The sequence below is a fragment of the Budorcas taxicolor genome, chromosome 20 (assembly GCF_023091745.1).
Source record: "Budorcas taxicolor isolate Tak-1 chromosome 20, Takin1.1, whole genome shotgun sequence".
NCBI lineage: Eukaryota > Metazoa > Chordata > Mammalia > Artiodactyla > Bovidae > Budorcas > Budorcas taxicolor.
This window is the reverse complement of record NC_068929.1, coordinates 20592722-20619176: the sequence shown is the minus strand read 5'-3', so window position 1 is coordinate 20619176 and position 26455 is coordinate 20592722. Positions and strand designations below refer to the sequence as shown.

Genomic DNA, 26455 nt, shown 5'->3' with positions numbered 1-26455 from the left:
ATGTTCAGAATACTTGCATATTTTTCTCAGTACACCTATGTAGGAATGCCTGCAGCACCAGTCCTAACAGTAGAACCATAAAAACAGATGTCCATCAACAGAATAAATTTTGGCATATTCATATATAGTGAAAATGAGTGGACATAAAGGGAGGCCTGGCGTGCTGCGGTTCATGGGGTCGCAGAGAGTCAGACACAACCGAGCGACTGAACTGAACTGAGTGAACAGTGACATAAGTGAATCTTGGGGAAAAGTGTTATGCAAAAGAAAGCCTTAAAAGTCATGTCCATTTATGTACAGTTTAAAAATAGGCCAACTTTAGGTTGTTGTGTGTGTTAACGTTTGTAAGTGAAAAAACTATAAAGAAAAGCCACAGTATGATTATCTCAGATATCAGAGTTTTGGTTACTTGAGTTGGAGGGGAAAGGGGGAGAAAGAAGGAGTTTCACTGGGTGGGGGGCGGGGATGGAGTAGGGGGATGTGAGGTTTCAAAGGTATTGATTCTTAACCTGGCTCATGCACAGGTGTTGCTCTATTATGTGTTAAAGTGTAGATGTGAGTGTGAGCTTAAAAGTTACAAGTTGATGGGGAATTAGAGTCAAATGACAATTTAGGATAGAGTATAGGAATATTTTCAAACCAGAGAAATGGGATGATCACATGGAGGGCCACATGGGAAGATTGTCACAGGTTCTAGAAAAGGTCTTTCTAATCTTGATTTGTCTGTGAGCTTGTGATTCTGTATCTGTAGTTGTCTTATTATTAACAGCAGTGCATGACTGTTAAGAACATAGACTTAGGATAAATTACATCATTGTTCCACCACTTCGTAGCATCATTTTCCCAGTCATCCAGGCTCAAATTTTCCTATAATACTTACACATTATTTATCACTAAATCGTGATTTTTTCCCTTTGAAAAATCTCATATATCTGTCCCTCTTTATTATGTAACACTTTTGTTTACAGGTGATTACCATTTAACTTCTGAAGAAATCGTAAAGTTTTACTACAATAAAGTAAAATATTTGAGTATCTCAACTGAGCCTTATATCAAAGAGACAAAAATATCTTCAAAGGCATTTTGGGAATTCAGTCTTAAAAATTTTTTTTCAAGGATATTATTTGGTAATAGTAATAAAGCCCCCCCCATGCTGCATAGATTATCTAATCCACTGACAAAAAGCAAACACTCAAGACTTCATAGGTTCATTCAGATCCAGTCTTTTTATTCATTTCTTATTGCTAGAATTTCACATTCATTTCTTGTTGGATGAGTAAACGGAACTGTGGTAGAGATAAACCAACATTTTCTTAATTCAACCCTACTAAATATCTAGAGTTTAGTCTTAACTGGTGGATCAGCTGCTTTTGACTCGAGAAGCTCTATACAGTCAGCAAAAACAAGACCAGGAACTGACTGTGGCTCAGATCATGAACTTCATTGCAAAATTCAGACTTAAATTGAAGAAAGTAGAGAAGACCACTAGACCATTTGGTTATTACCTAAATCAAATCCCTTACGATTATACAGTGGAAGTAACAAATAGATTCAAGGATTAGATCTGATAGATAGATAGAGTGCCTGAAGAACTGTGGATGGAGGTTCGTAACATTGTGAGGCCATGATCAAAACCATCCCCCCAAAAAAGAAATGCAAAAAGGCAAAATGGTTGTCTAAGGAGGCCTTACAAATAGCTGAGAAAAGAAGAGAAGCTAAAGGCAAAGGAGAAAAGGAAAGATAGACCCATTTGAATGCAGAGTTCCAAAGAACAGCAAAAGGGATAAGAAAGCCTTCCTAAGTGATCAATGCAAAGAAATAGAGGAAAGCAATAGAATGGGAGAGCCTAGAGATCTCTTCAAGAAAATTAGAAATACCAAGGAACATTTCATGCAGATGAGTACAATAAAGGACAGAAACAGCATGGACCTAAAAGAAGTAGATATTAAGAAGAGGTGGCAAGAATATACAGAAGAACTGTACAAAAAAATCTTCACGAGCTAGATAATCACAATGGAGTGATCACTCACCTAGAGCCAGACATCCTGGAATGTGAGGTCAAGTGGGCCTTAGAAAGTATCACTACAAGCAAAGCTAGTGGAGGTGATGGAATTCCAGCTGAGCTTTTTCAAATCTTAAAAGATAATGCTGTTAAAGTGCTGCACTCAACATGCCAGCAAATTTTGAAAACTCAGCAGTTGGCGGCAGGACTGTTTTCAGGTCAGTTTTCATTCCAATCCCAAAGAAAGGCAATGCCAAAGAATGTTCAAGCTACCACCCAGTTGCAGTCATCTCACACACTAGTAAAGTAATGCTCAAAATTCTCCAAGCCAGGCTTCAGCAGTACAGGAACTGAGAACTTCCATATTTTCAAGCTGGATTTAGAAAAAGCAGGGGAACCAGAGATCAAATTGCCAATATCTGTTGGATCATCGAAAAAGCAAGAGAGTTCCAGAAAAATATCTGCTTTATTGACTATGTGAAAGCCTTTGACTGTGTGGATCACAAGAAACTGTGGGAAAGAGATGGGAATATCAGACCATCTGACCTTCCTCCTGAGAAATCTGTATGCAGGTCAAGAAGCAACAGTGAGAAGTGGACATGGAACAACAGACTGGTTCCAAATAGGGAAAGGAGTACGTCAAGGCTGTATATTGTCACCCTGCTTATTTAACTTAAATGCAGAGCGCATCATATGAAATGCTGGACTGGATGAAGCACAAGCTGGAATCAAGATTGCCGGGAGAAATATCAGTTACCTCAGATATGCAGATAACACCACCCTTATGGCAGAAAGCGAAGAAGAACTTAAAGAGCCTCTTGATGAAAATGAAAAGGGGAGTGAAAAAGTTGGCTTAAAGCTCAACATTCAGAAAACTAAAATCATGGCATCTGGTCCCATCACTTCATGGCAGATAGATGGGGAAACAGTGGAAACAGTGAGAGATTTTTTTTCTTGGGCTCCAAAATCACTGCAGATGGTGACTGGCACCATGAAATTAAAAGACACTTGCTACTTGGAAGAAAAGTTATTAAAAAGCAGAGACATTACTTTGCTAACAAATGTCTGTCTAGTCAGAGCTCTAGTTTTTCCAGTAGTCATGTATGGATGTGAGAATTGGACTATAAAGAAGCTGAGTGCTGAAGAATTGATGCTTTTGAACTGTGGTGTTGGAGAAGACTCTTGAGAGTCCCTTGGACTGCAAGGAGATCCAACCAGTCCACTCTAAAGGAAATGTCCTGAATATTCATTGGAAGGACTGATGCTGAAGCTGAAACTCCAATATTTTGGCCACCTGATGTGAAGAACTGACTCACTAGAAATGACCCTGATGCTGGGAAAGATTGAAGGTGGGAGAAGGGGATGACAGAGGATGAGATGGTAGGATGGTATCACCGACTCAATGGACATGAATGAGTTTGAGTAAACTCCAGGAGTTGGTGATGGTCAGGGAAGCCTGGCATGCTGCAGTCCATTTGGTTGCAAAGAGACACAACTGAGCTGAACTGAACAGGAAGATTCCACATGCCAAGGGGCTACTAAGCCCAGGAGCTGCAGCTATTGAGCCTGCATGCCTAGAGCCCATGCTCTTCAACAAGAGAAGCCACCTCAACAAGAAGCGACCAAAACTAGAGAGTAGCTTCCTCTTACCACAGCTAGAGAAAAGCCCATGTAGCAGCCAAGACCCAGCGCCGCACCCCTCAAAAAAGAATGATGTTGGTCTTGCCTTTTGAAGCATTCACATGCTCTCCCCTATTCTCATTAGTGTGATAATTCTGTTGGGAATTACTTGGAGATCCCAATCTGTACTGCTCTTCAACAACCTCAAGCACAGCCTCTCCGTTTCCTGCTGGATGTTATTCTTATGGTAGTTCAGTGCTCAGATACATCTTCTTTGGGGTCCTTTCCTATTGAAGAAATTGTTATCCATGTGTTATGATGACCTTTATAGCAATAGTCTACTTGGCCCTACTAGTGGATATTATGGTTGGAGGCTGCTAAAGGTGATGGGTGGGGGAAGAGTGGCTGCTGGGTCTCAGCCTCCTGCTCGTGTTAGAGAGATGGTAATAAATTCGGGGCTTGATGGAAGCCGTGGTAGCTCCTCTTAGGGGAACTTCTTCTGGTTCAGGGAGTACATTTAGCTGATAGCTTCAGCTATTAATATCTTTAAGGCTCCTTAGCTTTTGAGCTGAGGCCTTCACGTTTGGAGGCCTTTACGTCCTGAGAAACCTCCGTCTAGTGACTGGGTATGGCGTGAATACTAGAGCATTTCCATTTTGGCCCTCTGTGGGACTCCTTTAATGGTCAGTCTTTGCTCTGGAGCTCCCTGAAGGGCTGGCCAAGACTGTCAGATCTGCCTCATGATCTGAGACTTTCTTTGCTCAATCCTGCTTTATGTCCCCTTTCTTTTATAGGTTGCAGATAATGCATCACAGTCTGAAAGTTTTCCATGACCAGTCCTGTTTCCTTCTCCTTTTGTCTTTTACAGTAAACCTTTTGTTCTCATAACTATCTCAACATCTGCTTCCCAGAGGACCCAACTGACATATACTATTAGTACTGGTTATTTACCTAATTTCTGTCCAAATCAAATTTCAGTGAGTGTTATCTAATTTCCCTAAAAAGCTTCTCCCTTGAATCCTCTCAGTATTTTCCAGTTCATCATTTCCCTCCACTCCCAAGACTTGCTTTCCTAATGTCCACTTAATCTGAATAAATGACACCACTATTTATTCAGTTGCTTTTACTTTTGTCTTCACATTTTAGTCCTTGACCCATTTAGAACTTTTTGAGGGGAGGGAAAATAACTGTGAGACAGAGATCAATCAGCAAAACTGGAGAATTACGGTAGTCAGGGATGAATGAGGTCACAGAGGTGGGGAGGGGTCAGATCCTATAGGGCTTTGTTTCAGGACATCTAAGGCCATTGGAAGCACTTTGGGTTTTACTCTGTGTGAGATGGGAGCCACTGGAAGGTCTTGAGCAAAGGAATAGTCTGACTTGGTTTTTACCAGGAATCTTTAGAAGGAATAGGCAGTAGGAGAGAGAGAGTAGTTGGGAGAGAATTGCCGTAATCCAAGATTAAGGCCTTGGTGACTTATACCAAGGTGATTGCAGTGGAATTGGTGAGAAATGATACTATCTGGGGTAAAACTCAGGCCAACATCGTTTTATTTAAAAAGAAAAAAAAAACTCTAGGAGTTTCTGGGTACACAGTGAGCGTTGAGGATCTGTGCTACAGTTTATAAATGTTTCCAGGGGTATTTGGAATTTAAGCCACACAGTCATCTTCCTTGTCAGCTTAGTTTTAGGAGAGTAGAGAAACATAGTGATAATAGCAAGTGCTTTTGCATGTGACTGAGGTTCAAATATGTGCCAACTAATAGCTGTGTGACTGTGAGCCTCAGTATCTTCATTTTAAAGAAAGAAATCTCTACTTCAAAGATACGTTTGTAATGTTAAATGAACCAGTGTAGATTTTAAATGAGACAATCTTTGATGTATGTGTGCTCACAAAGTAGTAGTTAAAGGTCTAACCTATCATATTGGTAAAAATATTTTAAATTGATAATGCTCAGTGTTGATGAGGATATAGAATAGGCCCCATTGTTGGTGGGAATATAGAGACCAATTTTCAAATAACTATCAAAATTTCAGTTTCCTTAACCCAGTCTGCTTCTAGAAATTTAGAAATCTAGGATGAAAACATTCATACTATGTACTTATACTCAGTGCAACATGTTTTAATGGCAAACAATTGGAAACAGTTTAAATTCTTCTTAGTAAAAGAATAAATTATGATGTTTTCCTTTTATAGAATGCTTATGAAGTTGTTAAAATTAATATTGATCCATAATGCTGTTGTGGAAAGATTCCAGTATATATTTTAGTTTTTTAAAAAGCACCAATATATTGTTCACAGTATATACTTAAATCTTCAATATTTGAAATTTTAACAAGATTATATGTATTCACTTAATTTTTATATGAGCCCACATATAAAATAACTGGACTTTTTGGACTCAGATTCCTTTTCCTAATAGTTTCTAAACAATTTGATCAATTATACAGGGAATGATAGTGAAATTTAAGTTAAAAGTATTTTGTATCTATATAGAATTAAAAATTGCTTCATGAATTTTTGTTATGTGTTCTTCAGGATCATTGTTGCTCACAGTAAGGACACTTTAATGATTTGAACTGTTGTAACAGTATAAAATTTCAGGCATTCCATGCCACATGTAACCATTTATCACATACGCTGAAAATAAAACTTTCAGTCTAGTCTAATTTCTTGAGTTCTTGGTCTTGACAAGTGGCAAAATTCATTTATGGTTCCATAGACAAAGTTCATTCCCCAATCCCAAGAATCTTGCAAATCCCTCATATCATAGTCTTTTAAACTTGTAAATTATAAAATTATTTTTGACAGTGTTTAGGGATACCATAATTTGTAGCATTTTAAAAGTGTATATTTTATTCCCACTTAGGCCGAATACATCAAGCAATGGTAACATCTTTAAATGAAGATAACGAAAGTGTAACTGTTGAGTGGATAGAAAATGGAGATACAAAAGGCAAAGAGGTATGTTCATTAGGTTAAATTTTATTTCTAGTCTTAAAATCAAGATTCCAAATATGAAACAAAACAGAAAACTGTATAGTTTAATATAGTGCATGTATCTGCTATCAGTCTTTGAAAAACTTTCACAGTGATTAAAAAATTGCACTCAAAGAAAGGTAGATACCTCCTGCATATCTCATGTAATTAGACATATAATCAGACCACAAAGTACTACTTTAAGAGAGATTCTTTTAAATAAATATATGTTGGTTGTAATTCTAGGTAATTTAATTTTTAAGGTAATATTATTAATTAGACTGAAATTGTTTAACATTTATCCTTTATGTATAAATTTATTTGAAAATGAAAGATTGTCTAAATTCACTCTGCAAATATATGCATTTTTAAAAACAGATTGACCTGGAGAGCATTTTTTCACTTAACCCTGACCTTGTACCAGATGAAGAAATTGAGCCCAGTCCAGAGACACCCCCACCTCCAACATCCTCAGCCAAAGTAAACAAAATTGTAAAGGTTAGTGATACAATTTCAGAGCAGGGTGTGTGTGTGTATTCTTGTTTGAAATGGGACTGTGAAGAGTATGTATTTGTTTGCTTTTAGAAAAACCTTAATTCTTTCTGCCATCTACATGTATATATACACACACATACTTTAAAGGATTGAAAAATTATCTAATTCACAATTCTAGATCCTAGAAATTTCATGACTGGTTAGGATTTTTCCTAAGACTAGTAGTTTATTAGAAGACATTGGTCAAAATCTTTGCTTGTTAGTGTTTGTTGAGTGAATATATATGATTTTGATTAAAAAAAGATTAGTTTCTTTTTCATAATAAATTCCCATTTTAGTAGTCTTTTCAGATAGTAATTCTGCTGTTTAGATTTATTTTTTAAAATGAGATGACAGTTTAACTATTTCTGTATTATCTGTGAAGATAAATTTTAAAGCCATGCTATGCCCCTCCTAACAGTTAAAAATGTATGTGATTTTTAAATTATTTTAAAGTAATTCCTCTTCTCTATTGAAATGTCTCAATGCTAAAACCTTGTATCAAAATACAACTTTTAAAAAATCAGATAGTCCCTGACAGTTGTTAAATCTGCAATTCTTTGTGTTCAGAAATTTTCACTACATTGTTGATTTTATCTTATACAAAGATTAATAAGATTTTAGCCCTGTAGGAGCTCACTGTCTTACATGGAAGACATTCATAGGCACCCACGTATAATATGATAGAAACTCAACAATATCAGCAAAATTCTGATATCAACAATACTCTGCTTTTATGAACATAAGACATTTTCAATTCATATAATTTCAGCATATTGAGAATCACTGCTTAGAGATCCCCCTTAGAATTACTCCCTTGTAAATGGACTGTTTTTCATATTTGGCTTCACAGCCTTGAAGGGACTTCATAGTTCATCTTTCTTGATATGTCCTTAGCAACCTTTGCTGTATATTAGAATCACCTGGAAATTTTTCAGAATACACTGATTCCTAACCCCACTCCTAGAGATTCAGTTTTATTTTATCTAAAGAATGGCCCTAGCATCAATATTCTTTTAATAGTAGCCATCTGATTTGATGTGCAGTTAGCATTGAAACTCACGGCATTGTTTGGTATCTTTATTTTAGATGAAAAAAGTAAAGTCTTGGTAAATAAATAATAGGACCAAAAACTTGCAAGTCTAATGAAACCTTTTAGTGAAAACCAACAGTGTATTTCATAGTATTTTGATGGTTCAGTTTAACAATGAGCTGTACATTGCCTAAAAATTCTGTTTTGTCACTTACCCCTGACATCCAAAGGTGAAATTTTGGCAGGATAGCATGATGATTAAAAAACACACACTTTAGTGAAATTATTTAATCTGTTTTTGCTTCAGTTTCCTCATCTGTGAATCCAGAGTAGCAATAATAGTGACCTCATAGGGTTGTTGTGAAGATTAAATGAATTAATACATAGGAAGCCCTTAGAACAGTACCTGGCTCATTTTAATTCCTGCCTGTTTTGGGACAGTGGCAGGATATTTAAATAAACTTGAATATTGATGGCATTACTGTTAATTTATTATAAGATAATTTTAGTTTTTCTCCATTTATTTTTTCCCTTTTTTCCATTCAGTTTTGTATTATTATATGTCTATATTTTTGTTTAATTAAAGGAAGCTGATTATGATAGATGTATATATGAGGAATAAAGAGAGAAAGTAAAATGAATGTTTTCTCTATTATAGAATCGACGGACTGTGGCTTCTATTAAGAATGAGCCTCCTCCAAGAGATAATAGAGGTAAAATTTTATGTACTAATTTTGCCTATGGCCCTACCAAGGTAAATCAAAAGTAAACATTACCCCTGGTGGTGTTATTTATTTAAACTTTACATGGCTAATTTTTAAGATTGGTATCTTCTTGATTTCCCAAGACAATAATGTCAGTGATATCTAAAAAATGACTTGTAAAGGTATATGATAATTGTGAAACTCCATGTTATGTGCACTTTTGATTCATCTTATTTACTCAGTCATTTTTCAGATTTGAAGAGAGTATTATGAGAAAGAAAGGAATGGGGAAGTAGTCAATTGATTTAACAAGGGTAAATTTATCATTGACATTTTTACATAATTTTCTGGCTAACAGACTTTTTTAAAGTATCATGGGTAACTGAGGACAAGTTGAATAGGGACTCTCATATGTTTTCAGCTGAGTGATGTAAAGCACAGTTAATTCTTTTCTGCTTTTCAGAATGGTCCTTTCTAATAGTGATGTTTCCTTGTATGTACAGATGATGAGGCAGGACAGCCATAGGTATTAGGGGAGATGTTCAAGATAGAGGGAAAGCCCCACACTCTCAGCATTATTCTTTGAGTCTTGTGAAAATTTACATTTCTTTGTAAAATGTGATGTTTATATTTAACTCAATATTGTTTTTTCCACTTTTGTAACATCCACAGTGGGAAATTCTCTGTTGAAGATTTGTGTGTTTGAGGAGCAGAGTGGGATTTAAAATACAAAGAGGGTTGAAATACTTTTACATTGTTACTTTCTATATGTCTAAATTGTTTGAGTTTTTCGAAATGAGAGTGCATATAAAATCTGTATTTTGCCCACTTTTTAAAAAAATGATTATTTAAAATCAAGCTTGGCTTTGGTTTTTATATAAATTATTCAGATTGAGTTTTATAGCTACAATTACATTGGTAACACCTAAGTCTGTACATGTTATTTTGAATACCTTTCAGCTTGTCAGTGTATTGAACAGAATTGATTATTACATATATTTAAAAATTGTGTTTCCCTTTCAGTGGTTGGTTCTGCACGTGCACGGCCTAGTCAACTTCCTGAACAGTCTTCCTCTGCACAACAGAATGGTAGTGTTTCAGATATATCTCCAGTTCAAGCTGCAAAAAAGGAATTTGGACCCCCTTGTATGTAAATCATGTATCAAGGATTCAGTCATTTAAGTCATACATGTAACTTCTCTTGGTCAACTTTTTAAGTCCCCAGATTGCAAGCTTAATTGCAGGTTTTATTTTTACCATTGTGGAAAATTTTTGCTGTTGTTAGTCTGTTAATTGGGTTTTTTAATGTATATTTCAGAAGAAAAAAATTTATAAATATAAAACTGTAACAATGTTTCAGTTGCTTTAAACTTAAAATTCTGGCCAGATGATCTTGACAGATGTTACAGAAGAAATATGTTCCTTTATCCTTATCAGTTCAAAGATCTTTGATTCTAAACCAAGAGATGACATGTGGCAGTATGTTAGAGTCACTTTTCATGACTCTTACTCGTATTTTGTCCTGTTCCTAGTTGTGTTAAAGCAGCTCATAAGTAAGTTCACATATTTGTCATGGGCATGTTTTGTCACTGTGTACCTTTTTTTGGGTGTATGTGGTAAAATTACATTGATACATAAAATTTTTCTGTATAAGTACAGTACTCTAAAAAGAAAACTATGCTCCTACAGCTCATCTCTTTCTTCTAGCACGTAGAAAATCTAATTGTGTGAAAGAGGTAGAGAAATTGCAAGAAAAACGAGAAAAAAGGAGACTGCAACAGCAAGAACTTAGAGAAAAAAGAGCCCAGGTTTGTAACGAAAACATATTTTGTTTATGCACCAACCAGATTTTACTGTGTCAGTGAAGGTGATTGGTTATGAAAAAATAACTCTTTCAAAGATTTCAATATAGTTCCTTAGATTGGCATTGAGGAATAATATAAACTCTTGAGAAAATAAGTTATTAACAGATTTTTTTTTTTTTACTACATAAATTTCTCGTTTAGTTGGTAGGTCTTAGTCCTGAGGCTTTTTCATTTTGAATAGTAAGCCATTGTGCTGCATAATTCTAATAGATTTATAACATCAAGAATAATAGGATTTTAACATCAAGAATAATAGGATTTTAGGTTTTTTAAAAGGACTAAAAATGCATTCTGAAAGTACCAGTTAAAGTGTATGGTTATACTATAAATGTTACTATTGTTTTTCCATGGTTAATAAATTGAACATATCATAATGAGAGAGTGGAAATTTGTTGTACGTTGATTTATGCTAGATCTTGAGAGTGTAGCTCTGTCATGCCCCTCTTCTCATGTTTCCTTTAGATGGTTAGCAGAATTTTACCAACAATGAAAACTGCGTGGAGGACTGGTCTTTTATCTCTCTACAAGTCTTCACATTTTTTACTGTTGTACAAATAATTCCTCCATTGTGCTTATATTGTAACTATTATAATTCTCAGAACTTGTTTCCTGTAATGAAATATCAGGATTGTTTCCTTATTTAGGAGTATGTTCAAGTGCCCTTTATCATAAAGATGTTGTGTTGTGGAATCAATATAATATTCAACCTGAATAAATCAGCTTATATCTGAAAGTGACCTGAGAATTACCAGTTGGGTTTTGAAATAAATGATGCCGATATCTACTGATACTTAGCACAGATGCCACCTGGTGTCTCCTGTGGGTACTTCATAATATTTTTATCTGTGAACTCTTTATAAAATTGTACTTCTCAATTGATACAGTTGGTGTTATTTCCCAAAACGTTAATTGAAAGTATGTTACATTAACAGTTTTGAAATTGAGTTGTACTCAAAGCAAATCTGCAATAAAATACATGGGGAAAAAAAACTGACTTACAATATTTAATAATTTATACTCATGGCCTGGCTAGGAAAGGCTGTTAGCTATTGCTATTTGTATCTTAATCTGAATTTTCTCAGTTTTGAAGCAAAAAAGTAAATTGCTGTTAGCATTCAATAATTTGAATTTTAAAGATTTTAAAAATTGTCTTGGCTTCCAGTTCCTTTAAATCCTATGTCCTGTTGATTTGGAACTGTTTTATACCATGCCTAATTTTTTTTTTTAGAGACTCAGTAAAAATAGGAAATGAATATAAGTGAATCCAGAGTTCTATTTTCCTGAAACATTGAATTAGGAATTGGAAATAAGAATCTGATTAAATGCATTTTTCTAAGAATTTCAGCTTTTCTAGAATTCTTTTTTGATGTTTAGGATGAGTAGTGTTTCTCTTGCTCAGTTTTCTAGGACAATTACGGTATGTGTATAACATTTGAAATAAGACAAGGGTGGGTTTAATAAGCAATATTTGGCTTGGAGTTAACAGATTGCACGTAGATTAACAGAATTGTGTTTTTAAAATAAAAGTAATTTCTGGGCAGTTACTGATCTTGAACTCTGAAACTATATCACATCTCTGGTTTGAGTTTGGGCTTGGCTATTACTAGTGACATAATTTATTACATTAATTTTAATTTTCAAACCATGTATAAATGCAACAAATGCTACTTTATTGTAATTATAATAAATGATGAATTCTCTGTCTTACAGGATGTTGATGCTACAAACCCAAATTATGAAATTATGTGTATGATCAGAGACTTTAGAGGCAGTTTGGATTATAGACCGTTAACAACAGCAGATCCTGTAAGATTCTTTGTAAATGATTGCTCTGAAACTTTTTATGCTGTGAATAAAAATATGTTTGATACCCCCTAAATTAATATTGTACTTAGATTTAGCTCTGTAACTTTTTCCTCTTTTTATGGGTGTTCCTTCTCCATATTTTAAGAAGAAAATCAAGAAACCATTGAGAATTCCCTGGTGATACAATGGTTAGGACTCCAAGCTGAAGGCCTGGGTTCAATCCCTGGTCAGGAAGCTAAGATCCCACAAGCAACTCAGTGCAGCCAAAAAAAGAGAAAGAAACTACGTACATTTATCCATAATTCCCGTAATTGCTATATTAGACATGCTTCTCACAGAGATACCCGTTTCACAGCAAAGCCTTCAAGTCCTTGGTGGTTGTTCGGTCACTAAATTGTGTCTTGACTCTTTGCGACCCCATGGACTACAGCACACCTGGCTTCCCTGTCCTCCACTATATCCCGAAGTTTGCTCAAGTTTAAATAAAAAGTTAATTAGTAGTAAGTGGGAATGATGGTGGGATCAACAGTCCAAGCTAAGAGGAAATAACTTGGAATTGCGATAAATGATGGTCAGAAAGCAGATGGGTCTTCTGACATCCTTGACTGTAGCTCTGCCCTAAGAAGGGCTTTGCTAAGCAACCATCACTTACACTTTTATCTCAATTCCAAGTTTATTTCCTCTTGGCTTGGGCTGTAGATCCCACCACCATCATTCCAACTTACTGCTAATTAATTTTTTATTTTTAAATAAATGTCATTTTGGCTTTTAACAGTAAGTAATAATTATTGAGGAATGCTGTAAACCCAAACTCTAGTGCTTAAAAAATGTCTTATTATGCATTCCTTTCCTATTAAAGAATGAGAATTTACTAGATAGGGAATACTTTTGTAATTTGTATTTGTGAAAAATAATACATCTGACCTAGCATACATGGAATGTATTGGGTACACAAAATACATTTATGTTAGGCAGATGTATTATATATGATTTAATAGTAGTTCATAACATCTGATCTCCTGTATTTTAGTTCTTGTTGCCCCTCCATTGTTTAAGTGACATCTGAGCTCAGACTTTACAGTAGTGTTTGCAGAACTTTTTCTGAAAAGGGCCTGATATTTTTGGCTTTGTGAACCATATTTTCTGTTACAACTTCTCAATTCTGACTTTGTAGTATGAAAAGCAGCCATAGACAATACATAAATGAATGGGTATGGCTGTTTCAGTGAAACTTCACTAGTGACTTGGGTTAGGCTTTTAGGCCGTACTTTGCAAATTTCTACTTTATATCAAATATCATTACAAGACAGATATTGGGATCATAAGTTTTATGAAAAAATATTTATGTCTAATTAATTGGCACATTATGAAATTGTCCAAGTTATTTTGCCTAATAATCTTCTGATAATCCTGTTTCTTGTCTATAGCTAGTTATCTTTGCCAACAACTTTCCCTCCAGTTCAGTCTGATAGGAAATTTTACTTTTGTTGTATACAGCCCATCTTGACATGAATAAGGTGGCTTCTTAATGTGAACCTGTTGCAATCAAGAGTAGTAGTGATGTCTGCAAAGTTATTTCCTAGAGGTTTACCAAATGACAAAATCAGCAAGTTTCCATTATACTTTGAATTTTTTAAATATTTGTGTCTGATGACTCTTAAAATTAGTGTATTACATATCCTATTTTTAATGTGTATAAATTTCTAAAACCTTAGAAATATTGCATAATTAACTTTTCAGTGTTTTATAATTCACCAATAATAACTAGAAAAATTATTTCTAGATTGATGAACACAGGATATGTGTTTGTGTAAGAAAACGACCACTCAATAAAAAAGGTATGTTTGTTGAGTTCTAATCAAAGGTCAATTTTTTTTTCTGTTTGCGGTTTATTTTGATAGTAGCAGAAATCAAATTGATTTGGAAGAGTTAAATGTAAATCATTTGTATATAAATGTTAGGCAGATTTCTGTGGTTAGGGCTCTTGATGTGTTATTGCTGTAAGACTCTTTGCCTTTCCTGGCTTTACGGAAATCTTAGTTTTTTTTTTTTAAACTTTGTTGTTGAAATAGTCTATTTGAATGGCATATTTATGGGATATTTATATTTACAGGGTTATACTACTTTTATCTACATTCTTACTACTTAAAATAATTTTTGTTCAGTAACTCAAATGATGTGAAAATTACTGGCCGTTGATTTTGTTATTTATTCTTTTAGAAACTCAAATGAAAGATCTTGATGTAATCACAATCCCTAGTAAAGATGTTGTGATGGTACATGAACCAAAACAAAAAGTAGATTTAACAAGGTACCTAGAAAACCAAACATTTCGTTTTGATTATGCCTTTGATGACTCAGCTCCTAATGAAATGGTTTACAGGTAGGTAAATTTGTTGTAAATCATAATTTGTTCTTGTTCTATGTTCAGGGTGTTTACCACCACCCTGAAACTTATATTGATCTTGGCATATCTCTCCAGAGGTGCAGTATCCTTTTACCCCCTGAGTTTAAACAAATAAGAATATTTAATAAACACAATAATAAATACTAATACTTGTTTTCTTTAATGCTCCCCAAACCAGTTTTCATTACTGATTAACTTCTACACTATGTAACACACCATTTGTACGGATAAGGAATTTCTAGACAACATTTTCTGTACCTCTAGAGATGGGATGTGGTTATTTTTCCTTTTTAATATCTGCAATATTTCAAAGAAATTTAAAATAACTTATACATCAGACACTTATTTGTCTAAATATTTATTGACCACTAAAGGAAAAAAAACTTCTGAAATCTACATGCATTTGCCTAGTTTATCATATTTAAACTTTGGAATAGTTTTAGTACATAAAATTCTTACGTGTTCACATATTTAACCTACAGACAATTCAAACTTACGTGTATTATCCATTGATGTCCCACATTTTATCCAAATTTAGATTTTCATACATAGTTTGTAAACATTTACTTCTCATTATTTAATAGGTCAATTTTAGCAGCATTGTTATTTCAGTCTATATTAAATGCTCTTGGCAGTTACTTGAATGCTATGCTTCATTGCCCTTTTATTTTATAAATTTGACTGGAAAACAAAATTAATTCGTGAGAATGCTAACAAGTTATAATAAATGAGATCCTGTTAAGATCAACTCCTCTGGTCTTAAGCCAGTAAACTGGGAGTTCAGCTCTAAAGAAGAGGACAAAATTAAAGAGTACGTGAATGCTAGATAGAGATATTGTGAAGAATTTGTTTAAAAAGGGAATTAAAATTATAAATTGTATATTTTTTACCTTTCTGAGAACTGAGTCCTCTCCTTCTCCCTCACTCCCTGTCTCCTTCCACTACTGTCTCATAAATATATCTGTCTGACTTTTATAATCACTTTTAAGAAATCATTATAAAGGTGTGTTTCTGTGTATGTGCTAGAATCAGTAAACATTTTATTTCACCCTGTATTTATGCTTCTTAATTTTACCAATATTAATTCTGTCCCCTTTTTCTTATCCTTAACTTCTGTGGATTGAGGAATTAGGCTTTTTTCCTGTCCTATCACCCTTCAGACTCATTTCTAATTCTGTTTGATTCGAACTTTTTTCTGCTTCTTTTGTTCTGTACTTTGTCCAGTTGTGCCTTTGAAAAATCAATAGAGCTGTAAAAAGTGTTCACATATGTTCTTTTGAAGCCTGTGTAAAAAACCCATTTGTTTTGTATCATGCTTTTTAGAGCACTGCTCAATGAAGTATTTTTTTGTCCCTCCTTACCTTTTTAATCTTGACTCCAGCAGTGATTATACTAATACTGGGCATCCTTTTCCTGAATCAAGACTGTCAATTCAGAATTCATTGTCTTATCAGGATTGTTTATATTTGCTTATTTATAATATTTGGGCATCCTTTTCCTGAATCAAGACTATCAGTTCAGAATTCATTGTCTTAACAAGCATCGTTTATATTTGCTTATTCACATTCAGGAAAATTTTACCACTTTTATACTTGTTAAGATAATGTTTTTGTACTTTTTTTCCCCTCTAGCTTTTCTTTTCTGAGATTACCAGTCTTGATTCTGTTTCTGTTGAAACCTTTGATACATTTTTGAGTTTGGGTTGGGGTTTTTTGTTTTGGTTTTCATGTGTGTCCTACTTGTCTGGCTGATATTACCATATTTAGTTGTTACTTTTTAAAACTTTCCTATTGTCTTCTATTAATATATGTCTTTAGCTCAGCTACTGTCAGGTTTTTTTTTCCCCCCGACAGTTAATAATTTTGTGGCCATTTTTTATTATGGAATTATTGCTTGAAGATACGCGTTAAAGAGCTTTAAGCAATTCTAGCACATGGACATTTAAAATTTTAAATCAGTGGACTCAATTGTGGTCTTAGAGTTGAGCCTACTAGTTTGTTAAAAATCTTGGTGTAAGATTTGTTTATTAATAACACTAGACACTAGTTTTATTACTTATTTAATTTAAATATTAACAGTACATTCTGATTGGTGCATTTTATTTTTAAGGTTTACAGCTAGACCACTAGTGGAAACTATATTTGAGAGGGGAATGGCTACATGCTTTGCTTATGGGCAGACCGGAAGTGGAAAGACTCATGTAAGTAATTCGTTAGTTACATCCTGGTAGGAAGCGGGTTTGTTTTTCTTATACTTTAATTGTAAGACCTAAATTCTTTTTTCTTTTTAACATATAGACAATGGGAGGTGACTTTTCAGGAAAGAACCAAGATTGTTCTAAAGGAATTTATGCATTAGCAGGTAACTCCTTTTTGGGTATCATTTATAACATTCTTCTTGAATATTAATCAGGTGGTTTGGGAAAAGATTTGGAAGTACAGTGCAGAATTTTAAGGGTAATTAATGCTGTCCTTCCTACGTATTTGGTCAGTTTTAGGTTATCAGACTGGTTTGGAAAGAGCTTTGCTTTGGGGGCAGAAATCTTGATTGTGTGTGTTGTAATCTGACATATTGTTGGAGATTAGTATTGTTGAATAGCAGCTTTGTGAAAAGTTCCCATTTGGTAATTATGAAAGTACCCTTATTGTGACCATCTGTAATCTTATGCTATTTATAAAGATAAGTAGTAACATTCTTTTCTTGAATATGAAGGTGACTTCTAAACTGTCAGTGTAGACAAACTTACTGTTTTTTGAGAAGTTAGTATCCACTTTAGTCTTCATTTTTATTATTGATACTATCATTCTAGGTAAGCATAAACTGATTCCTCTGAAAATAGAAAATTTGAATTTCTTTTTAAAAACAATTTTTTTGCATCTTAACAAATTTTCTCCATATGAAATTATTGGCAGCTCGGGATGTATTTTTAATGCTAAAGAAGCCGAACTATAAGAAGTTGGAACTTCAAGTGTATGCAACCTTTTTTGAAATTTATAGTGGTAAGGTAAGTTGAAATTTTAAAATAATTTTTGTAAGCTTTTTAAATTGTGGTTTAAAAATACATAACATAAAATTTACCATTTTAACTATTTTTTAGTATAGAAGTTCACCAGAATTGAGTGCATTCACATTGTTGGACAGTTGTTGCCACCACGTAATTGCTATATGTATTTAGAATATTACTTTAAAGTTTGTGTGTAAGATTTTTTTTTAAATTCCCCTTTGAAATTCTTTAATTTCAATATCAATCATTATTATTCTAATAACAATACCAGGATTCTCTGAAATAATTTTTTAGACTCTGAATGACTCATTTTTATAGAACTGTTATTTTCAAAAGCTTTTTTTTGTTTGTTTTTTAGGTGTTTGACTTGCTAAATAGGAAAACAAAATTAAGAGTGCTTGAAGATGGAAAACAGCAGGTTCAAGTGGTGGGATTACAGGAACGGGAGGTCAAATGTGTTGAAGATGTACTAAAACTCATTGACATAGGCAACAGTTGCAGGTAACTCGTTTTAATAAAGAGGAACAATTTGATGATCAATATTAGATACTTTGATTATAACTTGAGAGCAAAGCAAGATGTTATTCAATGTATCTTAGAAGTAAAAATCATTGTTCATCCAGACTTTTTAAAGTGTGCCAGGTTAAATTGCATTAATCTCATTATATTTGTGTTGTTAATTCACAATAGCTCTTTCGTATTTAAATAGTAAAAATGGGATAGTTTTTTGTTTCTATTTTTAATGAAAATACTGTGGCTTGCACAAATTGAACTTTTTACGTATCAAAATGTTCTTAATTACATTGTAGAACGTCCGGTCAGACATCTGCAAATGCACATTCATCTCGGAGCCATGCAGTGTTTCAGATTATCCTTAGAAGGAAAGGAAAACTACATGGCAAATTTTCTCTCATCGATTTGGCTGGAAATGAAAGAGGAGCTGATACTTCCAGTGCAGACAGGCAAACTAGGCTTGAAGGTGCTGAAATTAATAAAAGCCTTTTAGCACTCAAGGTAAATAAAGTCCTTTTAATTGTGAAAAGTCTCTTACTTTTGACTTTAATTTTGTTTACTCAGTTACAAAATGATATTGTTTGTTTTTTCTAATAAGAGAGATTATCAAAATTTAGTTGTTTATGTTTGCAGTTATAGATTTTTATTGCTCCCGGAAATTTTCTTTATACATATTATTTGTTCTTTTTAGGGTAGTTAAAAGATCTGTTAGTTGACAGGCCACTTCCAAATAGTTGACAGGCTATTTAGGGAGATTCCCGGGAGCCTTAGTCATTAATCAATCTTTTTTCTTGAAGGAGAGCAAGGAACCACAAAACTAAGCTAAGAAAGTTTCTCTGAAAAATGTGGAATGGGTTTCAGAAAGTTAGGCCAATATTATATATCTCCCTTGACTAACAAAGAAAAGAAAGCATTCTGTTTTTTCTTTTATGGAAAAAGTTTAACAAAGCTATGACAAATCTAGATAGCATATAAAAAAGCAGAGACATCACTTTGCTGACAAAGCTCCATAAAGTCAAAGCTATGGTTTGACTATAGTCAAACCAGTAGTCATGTATGGATGTGAGAGTTGAACCATAAAGAAGGCTGAGCGCCGAAAAATTGATGCTTTTGGACTGTGTTGCTAGAGAAGACTCTTGAGAATCCCTTGGACAGCAAAGAGATCAAACCAGTCAATCCTAAATGAAATCAATCCTGAATATTCATTGGAAGGACTGATCCTGAAGCTGAAGCTCCAGTACTTTGGCTACCTGATGCGAAGAGCTGACTCATTGGAAAACACTTATGCTGGCTGGGAAAGATTGAAGGCAAATAGAGAATATGGTGTGGCAGAGGATGAGATGGTTAGATAGCATCAGCGACTCACTGGACATGAAGCTGAGCAACCTCTGGGAGATAATGAAGAACAGGGAAGTCTGGCGTGCTGCAGCCCATGGGATCACAAGAAGTCAGACATGACTTAGCAACTGAACAACAACAGTTATCTTACTGCCTGTCACTTCTAAACACCAGTCATAGTCTCTGGCAGAATCTCTTGGAATTAACAAAGTAGTCTTTTGGTTAGATTGTTTTATGGGGTTTGTTTCTGGTGGTTTTATTTCCCAAATTTCTTTTTCTTGAATAAGGATTTATGAGAACATTTTTACTGTGCTGTAAACCTCTTGATAGAATTTTCAGAGCTGATCAGATCTTAAATGTTAGGGTTATTGTAAAAGATCTTTTAAATACGTTCGTTAAGATTACTCTTTATAAGAAGCATAATCCGTGAAATTTGCTTTCTTAATTTTCAGGAGTGCATCAGAGCCTTAGGTAGAAATAAACCTCATACTCCTTTCCGAGCAAGTAAACTCACTCAGGTGTTAAGAGATTCATTCATAGGTGAAAACTCTCGTACCTGCATGGTAAGTTTGCTTGTTTTGTCTTAATCCTAAATGAATAATTATACAACATCTATGGGACATTTATGAAATACATTAATGGCATTTAAAGTCTTCTACTGTGATACAGTGAAAGTTAAAAATGTGGTCCCTGCTAGTCTGATAGGATTGTATTACAGTTATAATACATTCATGCATTCTACTAATTACAACGTCTGAGTCCTCTTGAGATTGGTTTCCATTGCTTTCTGTTTTCCTTACATATTGATCACACTTCTCTTTCTCCATATGTCTAGAATTTGGGATTATATAATTTTCATTATGAGTGAATATTTTATAGACATTCTGGATTCTCTTATTTTCTTCTGAAGATTATTAGTTTGTTGTTGTTGTTACTGTTATTTTAGCAGAAAGTTAACTTAGCTAAACTCCAAACTTGTCTCCCCTGCTCTGGGCAGCAACTGACCTTGAAATCTCTGTTTAGCTCTTTTAGACTTAGCTACGTTTCTTATAGTCAGCCTTGTGTGCTCCAGTTTGGGGGTCAGGCAGAGATTTGGGTAATACGTGTATTTGAGTAGAGTACTCATGTGTATGTACACACACACACACACACACATACACACACACACACGAGTTTGTGGTTACTTCTCTTCTGGGACAAACTTTACTTCCCAGCTGCTATGGTGCCCACCTCCAAACTGTGCTTTATTTATTTAGCTTCTTAACTAGTGAAACTCCAGGTTTTTATTGAAGTTTTAGTTGTCCAATGTGACAGCAGCACAATTTGCCCTTAGGCCCTCAAAAAAAAAATTTATCAAAAAGAGGGGCAGTCAGTACTCAGAGTTACTCCCTTCTTTGAGATGTTGACCTCCATTCTCTGCCTGATGTTTGATCGTTTTGTGGTGCTGTGAGAGCTGTTTATATTTTAACTGGAGTTTATAATTACTATATGATTATGGGACTGAGTTATCTTGGAGTTTCTTTTCTTTGGATGACCGTATTAAGGTTAGACCTTAAGGAACCACGTACGTGTCAGTATTACTGTCATCCGTAACATTTTTTTTATCTTTGCATTTTTCCCCCATAGATTGCTACAATCTCTCCAGGAATGGCATCCTGTGAAAATACACTCAATACATTAAGATATGCAAATAGGTATGAGATATGGTTATTTTGAAATTCGAAAGGAGTAGAACAGTATATGATTTGATTTAATATCTTACAGGGTAAATCTTATTGTTCTTTCCATTTTCAAAAAAATTTTTGCATGATATTTGCTGAAATGATATTTAAAATCATTTTATCACATCCTAAAAATAAAAATAATTAGAAATGTGTTGAGTAACTTGAGATGACAGTTATATTTTTAGTAGAATTGGTCTTACTCAAGAACATGATACATTTTTCCATTTAATCAAGTTATATTTCGTAGTATTAGTTCTCATTATGTTAAGACTCAGAAGTAAGTGAGTATCAGGCACAGTCTGTATTTCTTAAATTTTGCTATATGCTAAAAAATTATTTCTGATAGTGTTAAATGTTATACATGGGGAATCTAGGGATTTAGTAGTGATAGCACTGTTCTTTGTGGTGTTCTATATGGGTTACATTTTATTATTTATGAAAATACTGTTACAAACTTTAATAGACAATTGGATTATTACAAATGAGAGGACAAAAAGCATTATACACGGTTAAAACAATTTGTTCCCATTGCTCCTGTTTTAAATGACTATATAGCTTTAAATTTCTGTTATCACATACTGCATTTGTGATTTTAACCTAAAGATAAAATTCCTCTTTGTATTCCATTTCTAGTGTGGCGAGTCTTTTAATTTTGCTAAACATGAGTATTTGTACTGTTTTTTTTTGTTTTAGTCACTATTGAGATTTTATTATTAATCTTTCATTAAGATATTAAATATATATACATATAGGAAAGTACCCAAACATAATATAATAAATGAATACTTCCTACTTTACATAATATAATATAATGAGTACTTACAAAGTATAAATTCTGGTCATCAGACCTGGAAATAGAATATTTCCAGACCCCCTAGAAAATTCCCCATGTGTCCCTTTCTGATCACATATCCTGAATAACATGCCTAAATCCATAAATCTCAATCCATTAATCCATTATCCTGATTTTGGAATAAATGCTCAATTTTCCTTCTTTCTCTCTTTTTAAATAGTTTTACTACCTATGAATGTATCTTTGAACAATATAGGTAGCTGTATTTGAACTTCACATAAATGAGAACATCCTTTGTTCTTTTGTATTTTGCTTTTGCTTCAAGAGATTTTAAAAAATCATCAGTAGAAACTATTGGAAAGTATAAACTTACCTTTTGCCAAAAGATGAAAAATAATAATTTCTTTAAAAATATAATAGAATTTTATTTTTAAATTTAATCCCTTTTAAATTGAATTATAAAATCCTAGCTATGAACATTTAATCATTCTTTGTAGTGAACGTTTTTGGTATTGTAAGGTTTTTATCACTAATTTAAAATGCTTCTTATTTCAGAATTGTTCATGGGAGAGATGAGGAACAGCTTAGTGTTATAGTCCAGCTGTAGAATTAAAACCCTCATGTCTTCAGACTTCTGTATTTGTCTATTCCTCTAGTTCATTTAGACCCAAGTAAAATATTTTAATTTATTATCATGTAATGTGATTCATTTGCAACATTACTAACCATCTGGGACAAACAGTTCTGTCTTTCATTTCCATGTCTCTAGGAATAAAGATTTTCAACCTCCTTTGATAGCTCATTTGAGGAAAATAATTCCTGCATATAGTATAGTTCAGCTTGGGCAAGAGAGCTTTGAATAGAGGGAAAATGTGTGGTTAGGGGCTAAAAGGGTACCTAAATGAGGATACTCTGAGAGAATAAGATAAGTAATGGGGTTGGGAGTAAAAAAGTGATTAAGTCAGTATTAGAAATTTAGGTTTGTCAGCATGTATGTAAATAAGCTTTCCAAAGTGACTATAAAGGATAAAGGGCAAATGAATGTGATATTGAACCTTTCAGAGTAGACATTACCAAAAGGTCAAAGAAAGATCTAAGTGTAAGATACTACTAGTTTTATCTATGTGACTATTTTGATGTGTATAAACAGTAATTTCATTTAGTTTAATTTGAGAAGTAATGAGAAAAATAGAGAATATGGTTGGTATATATTGAAGTGTTTAAACATAAAATTTGTACTCAGCCAGGTTTGAACCTCAGTTATGCCACATGCTCACTGAATGAACTTGGGTAAGGTACTTTATTGCTGTGAACCAATTTCTTATCAGTAAAATGGTGGTAATATCACAACATTGTCGTAATGGTTAAATAATGTCTAAGAAATACTAATCATGCTATCTGCTGATAGAAAGTAATTAATAAATATTGCTTGCTATTATTAAGTGGGATTGGCCCAAAGAGGATATAGGAACTAAAAAAAGTTGGTGCAGAAAACCCGTCATTTGGTTAATACACCTGTTAGAGACATTGTCCAAAATGATTAAAATTCCATTGCTAAAGGATTTTCTTTGCCATGATTCATCATCTGAATCACAAAACACAGAAAATTATTTGAGTGACTTTTTTCAGTTTGTTCCAAATTTGCTTCATAACTAATACATTCTAGGTGCATAGGAAAGAAGTTAATTCATTATAAAGATTGTATGCCATTAGGACTTTAATTCTCTTCTGTCCTGTTTGAAAAGACTGCAAGACTGTTGAGGACTCATTAATGCTAATAAAATACTCATGGTTATTGACTACAGAAAGAAATTAGACACGAGTGGTCATGTAGCTTAATACAGGGCATTTCAAATTTAGTTGATAGTCTAGTTAAACTTCTGGAAAAGATCATGGGAAAAGGAAGAATTATGGAGTAGCAAATCAATAGAACAGAGGGGTTCAAAAACCTCTTAACTTTAATTATTTTTAAGATAGTGTAAATGTATTGTCACAACAAAGTTGATCCTTTTCTAATCAAATTAGTATTAAATGAAAACTTGAAATGTGCATTCCTGTCTTTACAAGAGCATTTTCTTTTAATTTGTTGCTGTTTTGGTGCTGCAGAGTAAAGGAGTTTGGAATTAGTCCATCAGACATTCCCTTCTCACAGGGTAGTGGCAGTCGCCCTGATCTCTCTCCTTCTTATGAGTATGACGACTTTTCTCCTTCGATTACCAGGTCTACTTTATTCTATACATACGATGTTTATTTCCATAGTTTCTTTTGGATTGTGCTATATATAAATGTTTCATAGTATTTACTTTCATGGCATATACTTCTTTTGTCCTGAGCCATTTTATTTTTCATTTTGTTTGACAGGTGGTGGTTATACTGCATGATCTTAATTTTTACATACTTTATTCATTTATTTGCTTTAAAATGTTGATTTGATTTAGAATTCAGGCTTCCTTTTCCCCCTCTCATATTTTTAAGGATGATGTCATCTTTCCATATTTATTATTGAAGGATAGACTGTCTTATTTAAGAGGAAAAGTTTACATTCTTTCTGCAAGGAAATAACAAGGATCCTCTTGACTTAAAAAATGGACACTCGGGGGCTTCCTTAGTGGCCCAGTGGTTAAGAATCCATGCTTCCAGCGCAGGGGTGCAGATTCAATCCCTGATTGGAACTAAGATCCCATATGCCGCATGGTGTGACAAGTAAATAAAAATTAAATTAAAAAGTGTACCCTCTCCCAAATGTGTAAATTTGAGTATAACGGGGTAAACTTTTTTTAATGATAAAACTTTACAGCTTCTGATCTTTATGGATTAGAAATATTTCATGTGTAGGTATTTTAATTTTAATTGAGCCTTGTAACTACCAAAAATCTGCAAAGTATATTAAATTCTTTGATTTTTGGAGGACTTCCCTGGTGGTCCAGTAGTTAAGACTGTGCTTCCACTCCAGAGTGGTTTCGATCCCTGGTCAGAGAGCTGAGACCCTACCTGCCACACAATGCAGCCAAAAAAAAGAAAAAAACCTGATTTTTTACAATGATGCATTTATTAATCTAAGTACTGTTGTTAACATTTTTAACTGTAACAAATGTCTCATTTATTTTGAAATTCTGAAAAGCATACTTTGATTCTCAATTTTTTATGCACAGTAATTATGTTTGAAGTAATTATATAAAGTTGTACCTAAGTAAATTCCTAAAGTTTAATATCTCAGCATACCTTTAATATTTCCACAGATTTCAGTTAGATTTGATCTGGAAAGCTGACATCATCAATATTAATATGTTAATTGAATTGCTTTTATATTAAATAGGTTGATATTTCTTGTCCCTCACGAGTCTTTGTTAATTAAATATACCTCTTGTGTGTTTATAGGGTTAAAGAACTGACTGTGGATCCAACTGCTGCTGGTGACGTCCGTCCAATAATGCACCACCCCCCAAATCAGATTGATGACTTAGAGGCACAGTGGGGTGTGGGCAGTTCCCCTCAGAGGGATGATCTAAAACTTCTTTGTGAACAGAATGTAAGTGACATAATATAATGGTAATTATCTTAGTTGTTTCATACATACCAGAATAAGTGAAAACTGTCCTCTAAATCAGGAATCAAAAAACTAAAGCTTGTGGGCCTGCCATCTATTTTACAAATAAAGTTTGTTGAAGTATGGCCATGCTCATTAAGAACAAAGGCGACATTGACCAGATAGCCCACAAGCCCAAAATATGTACTAAAGTTCGCTGACCCCTGATCTGACTATTCTTTTTTCCAGATTTTATACTGATTAAAATTGGGTGGTTTATTTTTAGCTGTGCTGGGTCCTTCTTGCCGTATGGGCTTTACTTTAGTTTCAGTGAGCGGGAGCTACTCACTAGTTGAGTTGCACAGGCTTCTCACTGTAGTGTACAGGCTTTAGGGCACATGGGCTCAGAAGTTCTGGCTTCTGGGCTCTAGAGCACAGGCTTGATAGTTGTGGCTCACTGGCTTTGTTGCTCTGCGGCATGTGGAATCTTCTTGGGTCAGGGATTGAACCCGTGTCTCCTGCATTGGCAGGCAGATTCATTACCACTGAGCCACCAGGGAAGTGCCTAAAATCGGGGAATTTTTAAAGTAATAGAGGAAACAGACA

General features: G+C 34.0%; 1 protein-coding gene across 1 annotated transcript in view; it reads left to right on the top strand.

Annotated features, from left to right (window-relative positions):
* Positions 1 to 26455, top strand: part of KIF2A (kinesin family member 2A) — a 67358-nt gene that overhangs the window by 32230 nt on the left and 8673 nt on the right. The window contains exons 2-17 of the mRNA XM_052658986.1: positions 6493 to 6587; positions 6981 to 7100; positions 8828 to 8882; positions 9897 to 10019; positions 10581 to 10681; positions 12449 to 12544; positions 14328 to 14382; positions 14765 to 14927; positions 17061 to 17151; positions 17249 to 17312; positions 17864 to 17955; positions 18314 to 18456; positions 18765 to 18969; positions 20259 to 20369; positions 21433 to 21500; positions 25702 to 25852. Coding sequence (XP_052514946.1) covers positions 6493 to 6587; positions 6981 to 7100; positions 8828 to 8882; positions 9897 to 10019; positions 10581 to 10681; positions 12449 to 12544; positions 14328 to 14382; positions 14765 to 14927; positions 17061 to 17151; positions 17249 to 17312; positions 17864 to 17955; positions 18314 to 18456; positions 18765 to 18969; positions 20259 to 20369; positions 21433 to 21500; positions 25702 to 25852 — 1733 coding nt within the window. The remainder of the gene's footprint in view (positions 1 to 6492; positions 6588 to 6980; positions 7101 to 8827; positions 8883 to 9896; positions 10020 to 10580; positions 10682 to 12448; positions 12545 to 14327; positions 14383 to 14764; positions 14928 to 17060; positions 17152 to 17248; positions 17313 to 17863; positions 17956 to 18313; positions 18457 to 18764; positions 18970 to 20258; positions 20370 to 21432; positions 21501 to 25701; positions 25853 to 26455) is intronic.